The following is a 19,302-nucleotide window of genomic DNA, read 5'->3' as shown; positions in this document are numbered from 1 at the left end:
AAGGAATCACTACATTTTCAAAGTACTGCTTGTAACGCAGGAACACTGTATCTTCAGCCACAGATGCTACAAGTGGGATAATAAATATCCCATTTGTGTACAAACAAAGCTCTTTTTTCATATGAAGAATATGAACTATCTAACTTGCCAGATTTAAGGTTTGAAGGTTATCTTCTCTTACAACTGCCTGAAGAGAAGGCATAATGTTCTATTATGTTGAAAAGCAGCGTAGCTTGGTTTGAATGTTATTTTTTCTTGCTTTATAAATTGGTTTCTCTTTTTAATGGGTCTCCTTTTTGTCTCTCTGTTTAATTTCTCTGGTTTTGGTGGCTATTTATATTTTTCTGGTAAATCTCTCACCGGTTTTGGATTTTTTTTATTTTTTTTTTCTCTTACTTTCTTTTTTTCCTATTTTTCCATTTTGTGGTTTTTCCTTTTCTTCCTTCCTTTTTTCTTTTTTGAAAATGCCAGTTGTAGATTGACTCCTGTGCTTAAAACATTGCAACAATTGACAACAGTGACAGTTCTACTACTGAATATGCAAGAGAATTAGGTTTATTTAAATATTTTCACCTTGTAATTCAGTGAAAGCCTGTTCATATACACCCCACAGAGACTTTTCTGTGACTTGGGTATTCCACAAGATGTGATGATGCAGATGAACTTCTGTAATTGCAGTTCATTAATACATTCTGTATGTTATTTTGGGTTTGCACAGTATTTCATATTGTGATATCTATATTCACATGGATTAACTTGACAGAAAACTACAATGAAAAACACAATGTCTTTCAGAGATTGGCACCCTTGCTAGATGCTTTGTGAAACAAAATGGTTACACAAAGAATTTCTCTGGCCATTTTTTCTGTTCTGGCTATATAGGACATTGCCTTAAAATCTACTGGGCTGGTAAAGGATATTCTGGTACATTGATTATATAAGAGACCTTCAAGGCATTAAACATGAGACAGCTTATTCCCTAAAATTTCTCTTTTTTTTTGGATGTTGAATTTTTTTGCATTTTGAATATTGACAATGTTTTATTATATAAGGCAATCAAAAAGTTAAACTGGTGAAGAAGGAAAATCTGAATGTCCTGACTAGTTCAAGAGCTGAACACTTAGAGCAAAATGATGTGAAGTATAAAAATGTAAATAAAATCTGTCCCTAAAGCTTCTAAATTGTGTATTTCACTGAATCAGGTTGAAGAGTCATAGTTGCTCTTTCAGTGTGAAGACGTGGGTTATGATGAAGAACACCATCATATTTCCTTAAATAATCCCTTCAGGTAAAATTTCTTTTCCATCTCAGATGAATCTTTTGTATTAACTTTGGCAATTTCCTTGGTATATTACAATGTAGAAGTAGTATTGAGCTCTAAAACTTCCTTTTCCTAGAAACATCAATGCCTTGTCAACAAGGTTGTCATTCATCTGTTAAGATTTTTATTAAGTCAGTAAGCAACCATCCTGAGTTTCTACAATGGAGGACTGCTGAAGTACAAAAACCTGGGTTCAGTCTCTGATATTGAATCATTTGCTGGTATACACTGAGTCTGGTAGCGTGTGTTCATCTATTCTCTCATCCTTCTCTTAAACATTTTATTGCCTCTTTTGTTCACTCACATCACAAACCCAGGTCACAGAGGACTCCATTATTTCCAAAACTGTGCAGGAGAGAGGTATTATTTCATTTTTTTTTTTCCCAACTTTGCCTTCTCTAATGGGAAGGGAAAAGGATGTGAGGTGTGTGTCCCTTGGGCTATAGATTCCCATTCTGTGATTTGTTTTTTGCAGCATGCTGGCAGGTTATGAGTCATGTACAGATCTTGGGAAGAACTTCCCAAGCAAGAGAATCTGCTTGTATGTCAGTGCTTTTCTCCTTTCTTCCAGATGTGCCAAATCACTGTCATCGTTAGTGAAATGGCTTTCAGTGAAGTGTCAAAATTTAACTTATTCTTTTGGTATTTCCATTGCATCAGTCATACAAAGCACTTGCATCACTGCAGAACCTGCTGTGCTGAAGGGCAGACATCCCAATTGAATTGTCAGTGAAGAAATGATTAAATCAGCTGGGGTGTGCTCAGTACTTGCGAGCTTCCTTTCCTTTATTAACGTAAACTCTCCTAAAGTACAACAAACGCAAGTGCAAGAGCCCACAGTAAGAAGTGTGAGCAGATTGCCTGTGGAACACTGAACTGCAGGTGTGACCAAGGGTTAAAGCCCCAAATCTTCTGTATTGATCATATCTCTTCCTGGGTGGGGTTTGCTGCTCCCTAGTTCAGCATGACTTAGCCAGGGCCTGGTGCTCCACCGTGCAGCAAGTCAATGAGTTCATGACTCCGGCCCCAAGGTGCTTGTTTATCTCTCAATCTGTACCTCTCTCTTCTGTCTGTTTGTCCTGACTACCCTGCTGCTGAAGTAGAGACGGCCTGGAAATTGCTAGTTTCGTATTAATCTCTGATGTGACCTGCTATTTTTAGGAATGTTTAGGTATTTTTAACCAGTTTGTTAAAGCAAGACATTTGGTCTTTTGTCTATCTCTCTTGCCTCTTATGTCTCAAAACAAAGCAAAAAAATTACTATTTTTTTTTTTTATTCTTGGGTTTCTCAGCACTCATCAATGCAACAATTCAAGCAGCACTCAGAGAATACAAGTCTTTCAAGCATTTTAGGCAGGAATGAAAATCCCAGTATGGAATACACTTGGGTCTTGCTGGTTTTCACATTCTTTAAACTGTAATTCCCCTGCAGTAGGGGAATTGCATTGTCTCTTCTTTGTGGTTTCACTAAAGCTTTAGAATTTCAAAACATACTGAATTTTAAAGTTTCCTATTCACACTGCTCACTCATTCCTCCTTAACCAGCAAAGTTCTCTCAATGTTCCACAATTGCTTGCTGTGTCAATAACCTCTCTTTGGCATTAGAGATTATTTTAAAATAAATCCACAATAAATCCAATTTCTAAACATCTCCAGCGTCACACACTGCTGCATGAAGTTACACATACTGTGAGTTTGTTCAGTGAAACGTGAATATCCACAATTTACCCATCACAGGAATTGCATGACAGAGTTTAGATGCCTTATTAAATTTCCACGAAAGGGAATTTTCACTCTAACAGAGAAACAAAAAGATAAGGCAGGACACTAAGCAGTCAATTGAAAAACAATACCAGAGTGCTATGGGAAACAGGTAATAAATACAGTGCCAGTGCCATCTCTAATTTAATTTTTTTTTTTTTTTTTTTTTAATTCCTGCTTGTCAGAGTAACAACATTTAATAGGAAGTCAATTGTGACGAGTGACCTTCAAGTGATAGTTGATAGCAGTAGTCCATTTGTAAATTTTTTTCTTCCACAGACCGGTATTTATAGGTGCATTGTATAGATCTTGAGATTCAGACATTCTTCCTACACTGTTACGCATATTTAGGGAAAAAAAAAAAAAGATGGTAAAGCTTCATGTAAAATGTCACAGTCTCTTTGAAGCTGACACATGTTTTACTACATATGAAGATCTGCCCCTAGAGTGTTGCCCAGCATGCACATGCAGCAGACTGTGCATAGCATGACTGGCAGAGGCCTCAGGGGAAAGAATAAAATGGGACACTTTTTGTAACTGCTACTCTTCTTCCATCTGCTGCTTGGGTCCTTTCAGTTCCCAAGTTCCTGTAAAGTTACCCAGTCTTTATACTCAAGAGCTACTTCCTCTGTGGTGCTGGGGGCAGAGAAGATGGAGGGAAATGAGTTAGTTAAAAATTGTTGTATGTCCTATTAGGAAAAAGCAGGAATTCCCTTTAAAAATGAAAGTGAAAAGGTAGAGTCCAATGCCTTAATAGTAACTCAGATACCTCCACTTGCTAAAATTGCTTTTTTGTTATATGGTGTGGTATTATTCATAGTGGTGGCTACAAGGTGTCTGAAAGAGAGATGGGAGCAGGAAAAAACGCAGTCCGCTAATGGATTAGATCCCATGTTCATTAGCATCTTGTTTTATAGCAGGTGTGTCTGCATAATACAAAGTTTGGCCCACTGCTGTAAATGATAAACCTCAGTAACCACACTTCTGGATCCTGGCTGTGGATTAGAAACATGTAATGGACTGCGCAGGTAATTGCAGTAAGCTAACATTGCTGGTATTAAATAAAAACATGGTAGGAAACCCCACACTGGGATGTTTTGTCAGGTGTAGGTTGTTTTGCCCTTTTGCTCTCATGCTTTAGTGTTTTCCCACCTTGGCTCTTTATGTCATTTGCTGCTTCTTGTCCTGAGAAATGAAAGTGCTCACTGAAAAGGTGATATCTGACATCTGTATTCATGTCAAGTTATAATCTTGTAGCAGCTGCCATTAAAATGGCTGTCAAATACAGTTTTAGTGAGCTGTGCTTGCTAAGTATTTCCCAATGCTAATGTTGCTAGCATAGAATCAGGCTGATTAGTCCAGTTTTACTGGCTTCCCCCCGCCCTAAATTGAGAAGAAAAACTGTTACTCACTTTTTTGAGCAGAAATTACATAGTTATATGTCTTTATGTCTCTCTTGAAGCAGAAGTAGGTCGCAATGCATGTCATACCATCAAAAGTGGGTTTTTATGGCTTTTAGCAGGTACTCATTTACCTTCTGCAAGCAGCCACTAATTGGCTTTGATTCATCATTCAGGGAATATATTTCTTTTGGATTTATGGAAAACACTTATATTTGTTTAGCCTTTCCTCAGATGAGACAGATTTTATGATATATAGCACACCATTCAGTGCATTGTGTTGTTCAACCCAAAGAAAGGGTGACTGCTCACTGCTAGTTTGTTACTGTTCAGTAAGCAAACAAAACTAAGAGAAACAGGTATTTTCCTTAAGATATGGGAGCATTTCAGAGAGAAACACCATATAAAATGAAAACAAATAAACCTCTGTTTATTTCAGTAGCATCTTCAGTTAACTCGCATTTCATGTTGTATGATTTTTTTGCTCAAACATCAGGAGTTTCTCTTCCTAACCAACAAGATGGTTAGAGAAATGGAGCACCTCTCCTGTGAGGAAAGGCTTGAGAATTGGGATTGTTCAGACTGGAAAAGAGAAGGCTTTGGGGTGACCTAATTGTGGCCTTCCAGTGCCTGAACAGGGGCCTACAAGAAAGAGAGAGAGCCTTTTTACAAGAGCATGTAGGTCAGGACAAGGAGGAATGCCCTCAAACTAAAATGGGATAGGATTAGGTGAAATATTAGGAACAAATTTCATTTCTGTGAGGGTAGTGAGATGCTGGAACAGGCTGCCCAGAGAAGTTGTGGATGCGCCATCCTTGGAAGAGTTCAAGCCAGGTTGGATAGGGTTCTGAGCAATCTAATCTAGCAGAAGGGATCCCTGCCCACAGCAAGGGGATGATCTTTGAGGTGTCTTTCAACCCTGTCTATTCCGTGATTCTACAATGGAAATATTCAGATAAAACACAAGGTGACTTTGTATTACATAACAGATTATTGAAAATAATTTTATTTTGCTGAGTTGCAAGTAGTTCTATTGGACTTCTAAAAAGAAGCTTGACATTCTTTTTCTCTACGGCTACCTTCTTTCCTCTCTTTCGGGGTCTGGATTGTCAGAGGGCTTGTAGAAGCCAGGAAGATGAACTTCATATTGTTTGTGTGCTGTATGCAAAGTGGACTCAAATGAGATTGGATTTCTGTCACTTTTAGCTGTTTTCTGTGTAATTGCAAGGTGTATTTCTGAGACAATGGATGCAGTTCTAAAGTAGTAAACATACAGCCATCAAATAAAACCAGCTGTCACTGAAACCTTAAAATGAAATTATTTGTGTGAACACAGTAGTGTAGAGGTCACTGACCAAATGCATAGGTTTTCTTTTTGGGAGAGAGAGAAGAGCTTTCACTTGATGTCCAGAATTCTCAGAGTTTGTCAGCTATTGCCAAGTCCTGAAACTTGCTTACAGAATGAAAACATTATCATCTCTATTTTAGGAAAAAAAGGAGATAAACTCTCAGGCAGAACCTGTCCTCTTTCTTTCTTTTACTTTAACAACAGTATCACCATCCTTCAGCTCATGAATTGCAAGATGTACCTGAACTGAAAGAATAATACAGAATGGCCAGAGTACTAGTGGCAAGTTTATAGTAGTTGAATCTGAAAGCAAATGCATGCACCATGTTTAGATCCATTTAGTGTCAAGCAAAAATAAGAGAAGGATCTTACTTGGATTTGAAGACTAAATTCTGCAGAGGCTAATTATTTATCTGATTGACAGATGGTGTAATTTACATGATACCTGTTGCAGAGAGGAAAAAGGTTTTCTTTTTTTTTACTTTTCTTACAATTGCCTTTTACATTTTTCCTGCTTTTGTTTATTATAAAGTGCCTGATATTCCCACATGCTGTAGCAGTGTTCTTCCACAGAAGTGCTTCACTAGATAATTTTTGCTGGTTTTGTCTATGGTCTATGTTTTTAAAAGACATAATTGAATGCAGTATGGGTAATAACTGCTATTTCAACTGCTTTTCTCATTCTTTAGCCTAGCTATTGTTTAGGAACGCAGAGATTTTAAGAACCTGAATATAAAAACCCATATCAGAAAACTCAGACCATCATTAGCACATGTATGTGGAATATATTTTAGAAATACCATGCTATTTAATAGATTTAGACACTTTATCCTATTCCCCTTAAATTCAATATATTTTTTTTAAATTGCCTAGATAGAGCAAAACTCCTGCTAGTTCCTGTTGCCTAGATAGAGCAAAACTCCTGCTAGTTTCTGTAAAATAAGAAAAATTTCTGGGCATTTACCAAGATTCAGGGCAGAGGAGCAGAATCTCAGAAGTCACCAGAGAACGTAGAAATTTCTGTTACTTGAGTTCAAATTAAAATACTGTGACTCTCGGCATCTAAAATGTAGTTCTCATGCAAAATACAGCAGCTGCTCATATGTTAGGGTAGCACTCTGCAGTGTATACATAGAAGACAGGATAGAAAATGAGGCATGATGCTGGAGAGCCTGAGACCAGTGATAAATCATAAATGTTCTGCCAGGGGCATCTATGCAACTATCTTAGAGTCTGACCCATGACATCCTTGTCTGTAATCTGGAGCACAGGGCTTTGAAACAAACAGTGCTGAATGTTCTTTTCCTCAGCCACACCATGCTTTCTTTCCTCGTTACATGAAAAGGAGCTGAAAGTTGCCTGTGCTGTGACCGCATTCAATGCATTTACTCAATGCATCCTCTTCCTTTTCTTCCAGATAGTCACTGATTCTTTCAGGAGCCCAAAACCTTTCTAAATGTCATTTTTAAACTCTTCTTACTTTAGCATTAGCTGATTAAGATTACTCAATCTTAAGCCTTCCACGAGTGTTGCTCCTCCACATGCTCATTACACTTTCAGGTGTGTTTTTGTCTAGCTGTTACTTACTCTGCAGTGTTTGAAACATCTCACACTCCTGGATGATATTGTGATCATCCAAAACATAATTATGCTTTACAAAGGCAAAATTTCTACCTGCTTATATAATTTGCTAAGAGAATTGAAGAGATTTTCAGAGCCAATGACTTTTTCTTGTCTTGGATTAAAAAAAAAAAAAAAAAAAAAAAAAAAAAAAAAAAAAAAAAGCTTTCATATTTGCTATCTAGGAGAAACAAAAGCAGAAATAAACAGGTATGAGATGTAAAATTCTATTTCCTGTCAGTCAGTCACTTAATTAATCTTCAACCTCCTCTTCCACTTCCAAGGACCTGAGCATCTATGAACTCTCCTGCAGCTGAGAGTGTATCAGTACTACCACTGGTCCACAGACTGTGCTCACCAGCAGAGAATTGTCACTTGAAGTTTGTATTTAAATGAACTGATGCAAATGTAAAGCAAAATCTGCCAGGCATTAAAGAAATAAGTGGAGGGAAAATTAACAACTGTGAGGTTCAACAGACGGATGGTCAGCAGGCACTGGCTTGGCAAAGGAGTAGAGCTGGTTCAGGTTTTAGTCCCGCAAGCAGTTCTTAGGGACAGGGCTTAGTGGAACTCGGCAGTGTTAGGTTTGTGGTTGGACTTGATGATCTTGGAGGTCTTTTGCAACCGAAATGGTTCTGCGATTCTCTCTCTGCTGCCGCTCGATCTGCTAAGGGAGTGATAATTTAGTAACTACACGGAGAGTTGGAACAGTGTAATCACAGTCATCAAGTGACAGAGAATCTCTCTGGAGAATGGTTATTGCTTTGCCCAGGAAAAAAAAAAAAATCAGAAAAGCAAGAAAAAAATTCTTACCCTGCTAGACTGAAAAATTAACCTGTGTGAGAGATGAGAGTGCTTTTGTGGAGTTTGCAATGATTACATAGCCTGTCAAACAGCCATGGATATTTTGTTCAGCAGAATCAGTACTCTACAAGATTTGAAAGCCTTTCAAAAATTGTGTGGGTGTGTGAAAAGTGAAGTAACAAGAATTGTCATTAAAGGAGAAATGAGCTAAAATGAGTCCGAGGAGAAATCTTATTTTTGAATGTTCAGAAGAAAAATCCCTTGCTACTCAGTAGATGGATTAGAGAACATCATAAATGCACAGAAGAGGGAAAGTGAGCACAAATTCTTCAAGTGGAGACTGCAGCAATTTGATTTTAAAAAACATATTTTTGTATATACCAGTAAATTTAGTTGTGCAACTGGAAGTCTGCTTTTGTTTCTCTTGCAGTAAACGTTTCTCTCTCACAGCCGTAGTCCTGAAGGCTGTATAATAATAAGTGAACAGCTAACAACGCACCGAGCCTTTACTGACTCTGGGTCTTTTTTGTATATTTGTTTCCCAGTGGGTGTGAATTCCTACAAAGAGAGAACTTTTTTTTTCCCCAGAAACTCAGTGAAAAGCAGGGGTTAAAAAAGTTGCAGAGAGTTTGCTATGATTTGATAGACAAGCATACAAAATAAGTGTGAAATTGCACAAAATAATGTTGCTAGTAGGGAGCAGTTCAGGGATGCTGTCTGATATACAGTTCAGTAGATCTGCTTGTAATGAAGTTAAAACAGACTTGCAAATGAATTGGTTTAATAAGGGGAGCCCAGAAGGAAATTATTTAAGATTATAATAGATTATTTCAAACTAAACAATTCCTTTTTTGCTGTTATTAAAAATCTCTGAGCCCAAAGTTGGGTATTCATTGATGCTTTAATTTGTTTAGTTTCTTAATATAGTACAAATCATTTGTTTCAGTCATGCATTTGCTCCAGACTGATCTCAAAATCATTAGATTTTGGCAGTGCTGCAGTGTTTTATTTCTCATTTATTCTGTGTAATCTATCTTTCATAGTTATGTACGTTTTATGTACCTTTAGCATAATGGAATGAGAACTCCAGCATTTTCTTATCTTTCAGTATTGCAGAAAACATGGTAGCAGTTGAACCTTCTGACAAATTTCATGCAGAGGGAATTTTACAAATTGCTGTGAATGTCACAGTATTATTTTTACTGTCATTCTGTGTCCCTGCTTTGGTTTTGTGCCTTATTTCTTATGCATTTTTTATATTCTGATTTTTTAGGATTAGTGTAATCAGCACATAAGTATGCATGTCCACAGATCATGTGATACTCGTGGTTTGAATTAACATGAAATAAGTAGAAAGTGTTGGGTTAAACTGAAACCTGTACAGATCAATGGAGCAATTATGCACACACCTATGAACCGAAAAAAGAAACCTGGGAATGATAATGCTGCAATTTTGCACAGCAGGAACATGCCTTTGAAGGATTCAAAAATCTTTTGTCCTGCTCAGGTAGAATCAGAAGGGAATTTTAAAGATCATCTAGTCCAATCCACCTGCTATGGGCAGGAACATTTTCCACTAGATTATGTTGCTTAAATCCCTCTCCATCCTGACCTTGAACACTTAAAACTGTTGGGAGTAACAGGCCTAATGGATGTATGTCAAAGGTAAAGGGGATAGGGGTCATGTATATTTAAGATTCAACAACACTGCTGTGTTTATTATGTCCAGACATCTAATAAAATGTCACATGGCATAAGCAGCTGTGTGAGAAAGGCATGAGGGGTTTGCAAGAAATTATGATTGCCTGCTACTCTGAGAAGTCATTCTGAGTATCAGATCAGTCATTGCCTTTTGTTCCTAGAATGAACAGCCTTACCCAAAAGAACATTACCAGTATTAAATACTTGTTCTTTTTGTGGTCTAACTTGTGTGGCACACATAGTTTTAAGTCAGTTTCCTCTTCCCTAGCTGGCTGATGGATGTTAGTGACTCTGTGAGTTCTGACATCAGGTATTGATACTGTGAGGCCTTGATAAAGCACAGTAAACTGAAGGGAAATCATGGGAAACTTAACGTTGAAAGGCATCAGTGAGAAAAGTCCCAGGGACTTCTAACTCCCTCACACTTTTCCTGCAAACAAGTAGAGCAGGGAAGAGTCTTCTAATTCATTTCTGGGAGATGGCTGCGCTGATCTCTCTGGCTCAGCAGTGCTGCTGCCTGTGCAGCCCCTGGGCACAGCCTGAGATGCGCACGAGTGTGAGCTGTGGTGCGGGGCTGAGGCTCTGTGTTCTCACCTGTGGTGAAGCAGAGGGCAAAGCTGACACGCAGCTGGGCAGCAGGGTGGAGTACACAGGGCTGGCTCAGCCCTGCCCTGAGAGGGCAGACTGCCTTGGACATCAGCTTGCTCTGACACATCGGGAGCAAGCAGACAGCAGCAGCAGTTTTGGCTGGAAGGATAATTTATATAAGGCTTTTTCTAAGACAAGTCTTGTTATGTCAGGAGGGCAAGTTCAAGTGTTTCAAGGGCTGCATTCAGGCCCTGGGCTGTGCAGCCCACACTGCTTTAAACCGCTGTCTCTTTCTGTCTTGCATGGCAGAACGTGCAGGAAAGCTTTCCTCCGCTGTTCTTCCCACCTGGCCGGCTTCACAACCAGGATGGTTTATAATACTGTATTGAATATTTCAGTTCCCCTATGCTTTAGGGTTTTCTCATGTTTTTTTGCAAGCCTGAGTTATCAAGTGAGCTAATAGGGTAGTAAAGGTGTTTGACATTAATAAAGCTAATGAACAACAATGTTGGAGCTGTCCCCATGCATGCGATCAATTTTATGAAGCTCATTTTTTCAGTCATTTCTCCAGGTGCTCATACAGGACCCTGGAAAAAATGAGTCATAAATACTTAAACACTTTCAGCACTTTGATGAATATTTTACATTGTAGAATATGTGAATATTAGTAATTAATGCAGACTTGAGAGTTAGAAAAATTTTTATAACCAGAATAGCTGGTCAGTAGGCTCAGGGATGCAGATGGAACTGAATGAAAGAAAAGTGTTTGCCAAATTGCCTGCTTGCATTTCATGAAGAACTGATAGTGCAAATGGAAAATATTTCCTACGATATACTAGTTCTCACCTCTGCATTCTGGAAAGCTCTGGCAGGGCAGTGATAATGGGCATGGTGTAGGCTACCTACAGTGAGGGTGAGAGAAAAGGACCAAAACTGTGAAGATAGATGCCAAATTGAAATATATTCCTTTTGCTCTAAGTTGCCACACCAAGAGAGTAAGCAGTCAGTGCTGGCAGGTCTGAGGAGTGGTATGAGCAAATCACCTGGGGCTGGGGAAAAAAAAAAATCCAACTGCTATGTTTCAGTCCAGTTTCTCTGTAAGCAAAAACATGAGAAAGCAAATCTGGCATGCCTGCGACAAAGAAATTGAGGAAACATCCAGCCAAGGAAAACAATTTCTTCAGTCTTGAGGTCCTGAAATGACTTACCCTATCTACATCCCCTTTTCTTATGTGCTTAAATTCACTGCTGGTGGGAGAATGTTTTCAGTGTGTTTGTGTACCAGCACGTAAGCTTTTGCTGGGGTCCAGGTCACCAGCATCTGCCTGGAAAGGAACACAACAGGAGACATTATCCAGCAAGTTTTTAAATTCATCAATAAGGTTTTGATATTTTATGTGAAGGAAACAGCCAGAGGGCTCTTTTATTTGTAAACAAAGAAGAGGAGATCATTGAAGTTGTCCGGACAGGGTAACCTTGGTGAGAGCGATCTAAGATATGTTATTGTATCTAGTTTCTATGACAGGAATGAAAAATAACAACATAATAACAGCATATTTTTTTAAAAAAAAGCATACCTAAGCGCATGCTTACCTCATTGTGAAGGAAAGGTTGAAAGAGTAGCAAGAGAGCAACCCCAATGAAGTCCACAGGAAGTTGAAGTTGTATCAGGTTACTAAAGGTCAAGATAGAATTGTACCATAGACACTTAAGAATACTGTGAGAAAGACCAAAGCACAAAACGAAATGGAGCTAACAAGAAATCAGAAGTAATAAGAAATGCTTTTATAAGGGAATTTTTCAACAATTCATTGTGAAAATTGAAAGGCTTATTAATCAGTGTTATCAAATTCCTTCCAAGTCCATGATCCAGTGTAGTGATTTATGGGTGGGTACACTCTTAATACAGTTACATGGAATTTTGAAGTGTTTGCAGTTCCAGGTTTTCAAAGCTGTTAATTTTACTTTTCTGAAAGGACTGTTTGCCTCATTTAGATGTGCACTGAGGAGAAAAAAAGAAACAAAAGATGCTGAAAGAAAAAGGACAAATGAGACCATCTCCTCTTGGTTTTTTTCTCTAATAGTATTTAGAGAAAATACTTATTTTCTTTAGGATGCCCTGACTCCAAAGACACAGACATCCACATAGTGCCTTAGTTGGTATCAGATATTTTTAAAAGCACTGCTGTACTTGGATCTGGGCTCTACATGCTCTTGCAGCCTTTCTAGCAAGCCCATATAGTGGTAGCTTTAACCAGCATTTGTGAATTTGTTTCTCAAAATCCCAGGAGGATCAGGTCTGTAGATCTGCAGAGGGGAGAGGGCAGCTGCTGGAATCTTTCAGACTGGTGCATCTCATGGAAGTCACATGGTAGAAATTCCTGGTGATAACACAGGTTCAACCCCAGGTGACTGGCAGTGACTGGCAATGTTATCTTATTGCTTCATAGTCAGAAGAGGATGCCTAAAACGGTGCCTGTAAGACACCCATGCCATAGTTGTCCTCTGCTCTGAAATGCTGAGCTGCAGAGTAGTGGGAGACAGACAAATGAGCAACGCATCTCTTGGCAGAACTGCAAGCTTTGAATGTTGGGAGTGGGATAAGAAGGAATGTTGTCGTGACATGTTTTAAACAAATCAGGCAACCAGATTTGTCTCAGCCTTGCCAGAATAGGCCTTAGTGTGACTGGAGGGTATTTTTGGGATGCCTACTTGCAAGCCTGAATTTTATCCAACAGGCAGCTGGAAATTCCCCTAGAATCCAGAAGACCAAATTGTCCTACACAAATCAGAAATTCTGACTTTGTTTCTAGAAATATAAGGTATGGATGTATTTTATACATATCTCCTTATATCTTATAGATAAAGGCCAGTGTGAGCTGTGATTGATATATTTACCTGAGAGTAACTGTTTATAAAGTGCTGATGTCCAGGTGCTTCTCACTCTTGCCATGACTTGATGCATCACTTTTGGGTTAGATTCCTCTGAATTCCTTAATGTTTCACTCCTCACTACACAATAAGGTAAATGCACCTAATTTCAGTGGTGTCAACTCTTGCCAGTGTGGATGATTCTGTCTCAGTTTATCAAGGAGAAAATCTTTCAAAAATGTGACTTACAAAGATGGCTTTTCAGAAAAGCATAGTAAAAAATGCTGACAAGATGGTTATAATAATTTTCCTAATGAATTCCTGAGTAAGGTACTGAGATAAATCAGTTCAGGCTTTGTATAAGAGGAAAAGCTTTGAAGCTATTAAAAAAAAGTTACCTTTTTAAAAGTCAGTTAATTAAGACAGTTAAAATACATAAGTGAAAGAAAATTAGGTATCTACATTTTGACTTTGAGAGGTGGCATTTAATCTTAGGACTTGAAACAATATCAGTCTCTCAGAGGGCTTTCAATGCATGCCAGCATTCCTGTTGCATCCTGAGGCCTGAGGTAAGGACATTATTTTCCTAATTCATAAACTAGTTTCAAACATTCAGAGCCCTTTTCCATAGTCTGTTGTGAGCAGTTTTGTGCTGAGAGCAACAATTTTTTGACCTTTTGTTTGTTTGTTTTGGGTGGGAATGTTTTTGGTTTTGATTTTTTGTTGTTGTTGGGGGCTTTTTTGTTGTTGATTGTTTGTTTGTTTGTTTTGGATTTGGGGTGGTTTTTGTGTTTTCTTTTTTTGTTTGTTTGTTTGGGGTTGTTTGGGTTTTTTTGTAGCGCTGGTTTCCAATTAAGCTAGTTCTTCCTTTGGAATGTGGCTTGACATCCATAAGAAATCTCTAGAGTAAATCAAAGATCCATTTTCAGCCAAAGAGGCTCAAATGACTTGGAAGTTCAGCTATTCTACTACACTCAAGTTACATGACCCAGCCCATATAAAAGACACTTCAAACTTAAAAAGCAATGGGCATTCACTCGGGGCATCATGGCAAAGTTTGCAAGCTGAGCCATGGCATTATTCCAATTTAGTTATGTTGGTTTGCATTCTTAAATAAGGACACTTTCTACTGCATTTGGAGACACTGCACAGTTTTCAGTTGCATGATGTCAACATGCCCAGTGTCAGAGGAGACTTCTGTCAATAATTTAATCATTATACAGATTTTTTTCCTAGTGTAAACATTTAGTTAAAGTCTTTCCATCTGTTCAGCTTTTATGTGTCTCACAGGTCCAGGAGACTTTTAGAAAGTGTAGTGAGGGGCTAACCTTCTGGATTGCACCCTGAATTCCCTACAACTGAGCATTATCAGTGGAGCTGCTATAAACTAGCAGGGCAGCTGACCTTCAGACTTCTGAAACATTCAAATCTCACCTTGAAAGAATTTCCTGGGTGTGGTACTCCAGTGTCATAACAGGAGAACTTAATATATCTGGGTCTTTCCTTGCTTGATTTCTTCTACACATATCTTCTCTTCACAGGAAACATATCCAAGTCCTTTTTTACTCCCACAATGTACACTTATATTTAGCACACGCAGGCCTAAGTCTTTTGAAAATAAATATTCTGAAAAGTCCTAACTTTGGGGTTTTTGAGAGATATCCTTTTCTTGTGAAGCATAAAGGAACTACATAAATAATAGGGAAGTTTAAGAAAAAGTAGATTCTCTCTGATGCACACATTATATGGGCGCAGGAGGCAGAGATGAATCCTCTGTTACTGAAGGTGAGTATAGCTGTGTAAAGATCCAGGTGTGTTTGTAAAGCAGCAAAGCAAGCCAGGGAGGCACCTGTTGCACAAGTGGCTGCAGTGTCTTCAGACTGGTAGTCAAGAGATGGCTTTTTAAAACAGCAGCAGGGAAGAAGATATTCTCAGTTCCCCAAAAAAACCTGCTATTTCTTAAAATATTTTCCTCTTTCATGCAGTGAGAACTCTGGGCAGTGGCTGTGGGTCCCAGGAGTTAGCAGGAGACTTGGAACAAACTTCTTGAGAGTCCAGCATGAGCTCCTGAGGATGATTTTCTTTGCCATGCAGAAGGGTGTAACAGCTTATCAGTTCTTTCTCTTGACTTGGCTGTCCTCTATTCTACTTGTGATTAATCTTGTGGTCTGGATGATACATGGACCGCACTGTTTCCCTACCTGCTTTGGGGTTGGTGTATTCAAACCCCTGGAGTTTACATTTTGTGATTCAAAACTCCTGATTAATTACTGAGGGCTCCATTGTGTCTGTAGAGGATAGCTTCGTATCACACTTAAATGAGAATGAAGGACCAGCTGGATTTCTTTAAAAAACTGACACTTTTTGAAATTCCAGTTGTTTCAACAATTAACAAAAGTGTGTTCTATATTCTAGACAGCAGAACTGTCTGTAGTTGTATTACAGGCTTGCTTTTCACTGGTGAGTAGAAGTTTGTACCTCTTCAGCTTGAGGAAATACACTGATAATGTTTTAGAGAGCCATTTGTTCTCAACCTCCTTGGGCTAATTTTGCATAGCACCATGTGAACATAACAACTTTCTAGAGAAACAAGTTACCACTCTGTCATATTTGGTCACTGAGGTAGAACTCCAAACATACTTTGCAGTCCCATTTCTGGTTTTTCAGCACACACATGGCTTTTGGTACAAACCGCTGTTTATAATGAGCTCCCCAGAGATTTCCTGCACCCTTGAGCTCTTCAGTCATGGCCTGTCTACTTTGTGTTTTTCTGTTGTTGATCTTTCTCTTAATCTTTGAGCACTTCACAGTTGGGAGCAGAGTTAGGAACTGTCTGGACAGCCCAGCAAAGCGCTAGGGAAAGGGAAAGGTCAATGACCTTAAATCCTTTTTGTGCAAACTTGGTGTTTTGTGTCAGAACATTGTGTCCTTCCACTGTGTCCAGAGATACACAGTCCTTTTGCCTGCAGTGTGTGTACCACCACACAGGTGCAAATGCCTGATGTTTCTGTCCTCACTTTCCTCCTAGCAGAATGCATTTGTATATTGTATCAGTGGAAAAATGTGAAGGCAGGAGATGATGCTACTAAAACAAATATTCTCCTTTTGTTTTTCTTTCTAGAATTATGCAGCAAGTGACTTCAATAATTGCAAGGAGGAAGTGGAAGACAGCAACACTTATGAGCTTATGTTAGGCTCAGAAACTCCACGAGCCATGGGTAAGTCTTGTTAAAGTCAAGCTTTGTTGGTGCTGGTCAGCTGAATGTATCGTGCTGTATCAAATGAGTTCATGGGCAAAAATGGCAAGTTACTCTAACACTTTCAATTTCCACATGTTACTGCAACTTCCAGGGAGGGCAGATGTCCTAAGAGGAGAAGGGAGTTGAGGGATTCAGTTGGGATAATAAAGTCCCTGCTCAGTAAGAGAGACCTCAGTGCAACCACCCCTCATTTAAACTATGGAAGTTTGTGATCTCCATTCTGAAAATAGAAAACGGCTGAATTCTCCAAGCTCTCAGAGAACTTCCATAAAAGGGGAGGCACTGCCTACTGGTGCAGTCAAGTCCTGTGTGGAGGCACAGATTTTGACAACAAAAAGTTGACATTCTGCAGCTTGATGTTCCTCCTTCCAAGCATTGATTTGTGACAAGGCTGTTGATGATCTGTGTGGTCATATGCATTCTCCTTGAAAACTGCTAAGTTGCTTGTTTGCATTTACCAATGGCATATATTTTGCATATATATTACAGTATCATGGGTCTATGAGACTAAATTTAATCCTCTTTTTATCTTGTTGACAATTTTATTTTTCAACTGTCTCATAAATATGAAAAGGATGTTTCTTACTTGCTAAGTTCAAACTTAGTTGCTTTAGCACATAGAGGTAGATGATAGACACTGGAAAAACAGGTTTCCTCTGATAAAATTTTCACTGTGACATTGTATATGAGAACACTTCAGGGTGAACACCTGGATAAAGAGCATGAACTGTACCACGTTAGCCAGGTAAATGCCTTAACCTCCCATTTGAATCAGTGGTGAAAGGCAGGCATCACCAAAGGAAAACTCAGACTGGAAACCTACCTCAGGGGCTCAGTAGAGTCTGCTGACAGATTGTGTAGTTTACTCTGTTACGTCACTGAGTTTGACTACTAACATTTTGATGCTGTACATAGTGATTAAAATGTACACTTTCATGTTCCTCCACTTTGTTCTTGGCCTAGGGGTCACTAGAGACAGAAGAGCTCTCATTGTCAATGTCTATTTCATTTTAGAGAGATTCAAATTAGCACCCAAATCCCATTGTATACAAAAAGCAGTAACACCGATGTGTGAGCTATGACTTTATTTTGCAAAGTGTTGCTGCTTTGAAAGTCACGTAATAGAAATTCTGGAGGCAGGGAAAATGTGTGTGATTTCATGCTGACAGCCACTCTAGAAAAGTTTAACATTGCACACACGAAGATGGTGTGTATCAGAGTAGAAAGATACAATGAAAACTTCCACTGTTGATTTAGTAAATATTTAAAAAGCTCTTCACTCATGGTATGAGTTTGACAGCTTTCCTGCTGTATCAGTTCATAAAAGTTTTATTAGCCATTGTGTTGCTTCTGTAGGAATCCTTGAAACAAGAAATGCTTCCAGATGGCAATTTTCAAATTAAATAATGCTTTCTTTAATATTAAAAGCCACACAGAACCCAAGAGATCAATATGCAGTTGGATCGAGATGCCAACAAGGAGTCAAGGTGGACGTGGAAAAGAAGGATGACCTGAAAGATAGCAGAGAGGAGACAGAATATGAAGATGAAGAAGAGGAGGATTCATACAGCCTTCACAACAGCCCTGGAAGTTTGTATGCCAATGTAGGGGATGAGCTCAAAGAGAGCAGGAGAGATTGCTTTTTCTGCAAGAGGCCACCCCCTCCTCCCCCTCGAAATCTGCCTGGCATCCAAAGACAGGACGATCTGCATAACTCATCACCAGGTACGATCTTGGGAGGAAAATAACCTCGGATACAAACATGTGCAAGGGCGGACAGTGTACTGCTGTAGAGATTGGTTTGATCCCTTCTAGCAGTAGCTGGGCAGGACGGCCCCAATGCTACAAAGCAATCTTGTGCATATGAGGCCCTAACTCTGCAAAACGAGCATCTGCATGTGACCTTTGCTGCATCAAAAATACTCATGACCAGGTTTGTCAGGAAATACTGTGGTATGGCCTGCTGGGTTCAGCTTTTCCTCGCTCCGCCTGTCTCAAAGAGCTGACAAATAGTGAATGGTGAACTGGATTTACAAGAGAGGTTTGAAACAAAGATGAAGCCTGTATTTTGGTCAAGTTGACTTCATTATTTACCATTTTAAAACATTAAATGTTATTGTGATTTAATATACAAATATTTAATAATATTATATTTAATATACAGTTTGAATTTTCACAGGTAGAATTAATAGAAAGTGGCCATGCAGGGAGAAGTAACAGTATCTTACTACATTTTAACCACTTTCGTAGTTACTTAGAAGTAAAAAGTGGTATTGCAGATTGAAAAGAAATGCAGAAATTCTGACAAATGCTTTGCCTTTTTTTCCCTTTTTTAATACATCTGCCCCAGAGTAAGAATCTAAAATTTTGTGTTGTGGTTTGATTAAAGTGATGAGAAACTCAAAGTCATATTGCATCTCTTTCAGGAGGGGTGATCATCAATTTTTCTCATTGGGAAAAACAAGTATGCAAAATAATTCAAGCTTAAATACCAGTTTTAAATAGTTGCATGGGGGAAAAAAAACCTTTCTTATTTGTCATAGACACTCCTGATAAGTGTGCACACAAATTGCTTTTCAGTTTCTCCACAGCTTATTACTGTTAACTCTGTTTTCAAACGTGGTGTAA

At 38.8% G+C, this 19,302-nt stretch overlaps 1 protein-coding gene across 4 annotated transcripts in view; it reads left to right on the top strand.

The window, feature by feature from the left end:
• BANK1 (B cell scaffold protein with ankyrin repeats 1) overlaps positions 1-19,302 on the top strand; it is a 134,724-nt gene that overhangs the window by 92,222 nt on the left and 23,200 nt on the right. For all 4 annotated transcript variants that reach the window (XM_040065843.1, XM_040065841.1, XM_040065840.1 and 1 more), the window contains exons 9-10: positions 16,536-16,632; positions 18,103-18,399. In XM_040065843.1, coding sequence (XP_039921777.1) covers positions 16,536-16,632; positions 18,103-18,399 — 394 coding nt within the window. The remainder of the gene's footprint in view (positions 1-16,535; positions 16,633-18,102; positions 18,400-19,302) is intronic.

The sequence above is a fragment of the Hirundo rustica genome, chromosome 5 (genome assembly GCF_015227805.2).
Source record: "Hirundo rustica isolate bHirRus1 chromosome 5, bHirRus1.pri.v3, whole genome shotgun sequence".
In the NCBI taxonomy this organism is placed as follows: Eukaryota; Metazoa; Chordata; class Aves; order Passeriformes; family Hirundinidae; genus Hirundo; species Hirundo rustica.
This window is presented reverse-complemented; position numbering and strand designations above follow the sequence as displayed.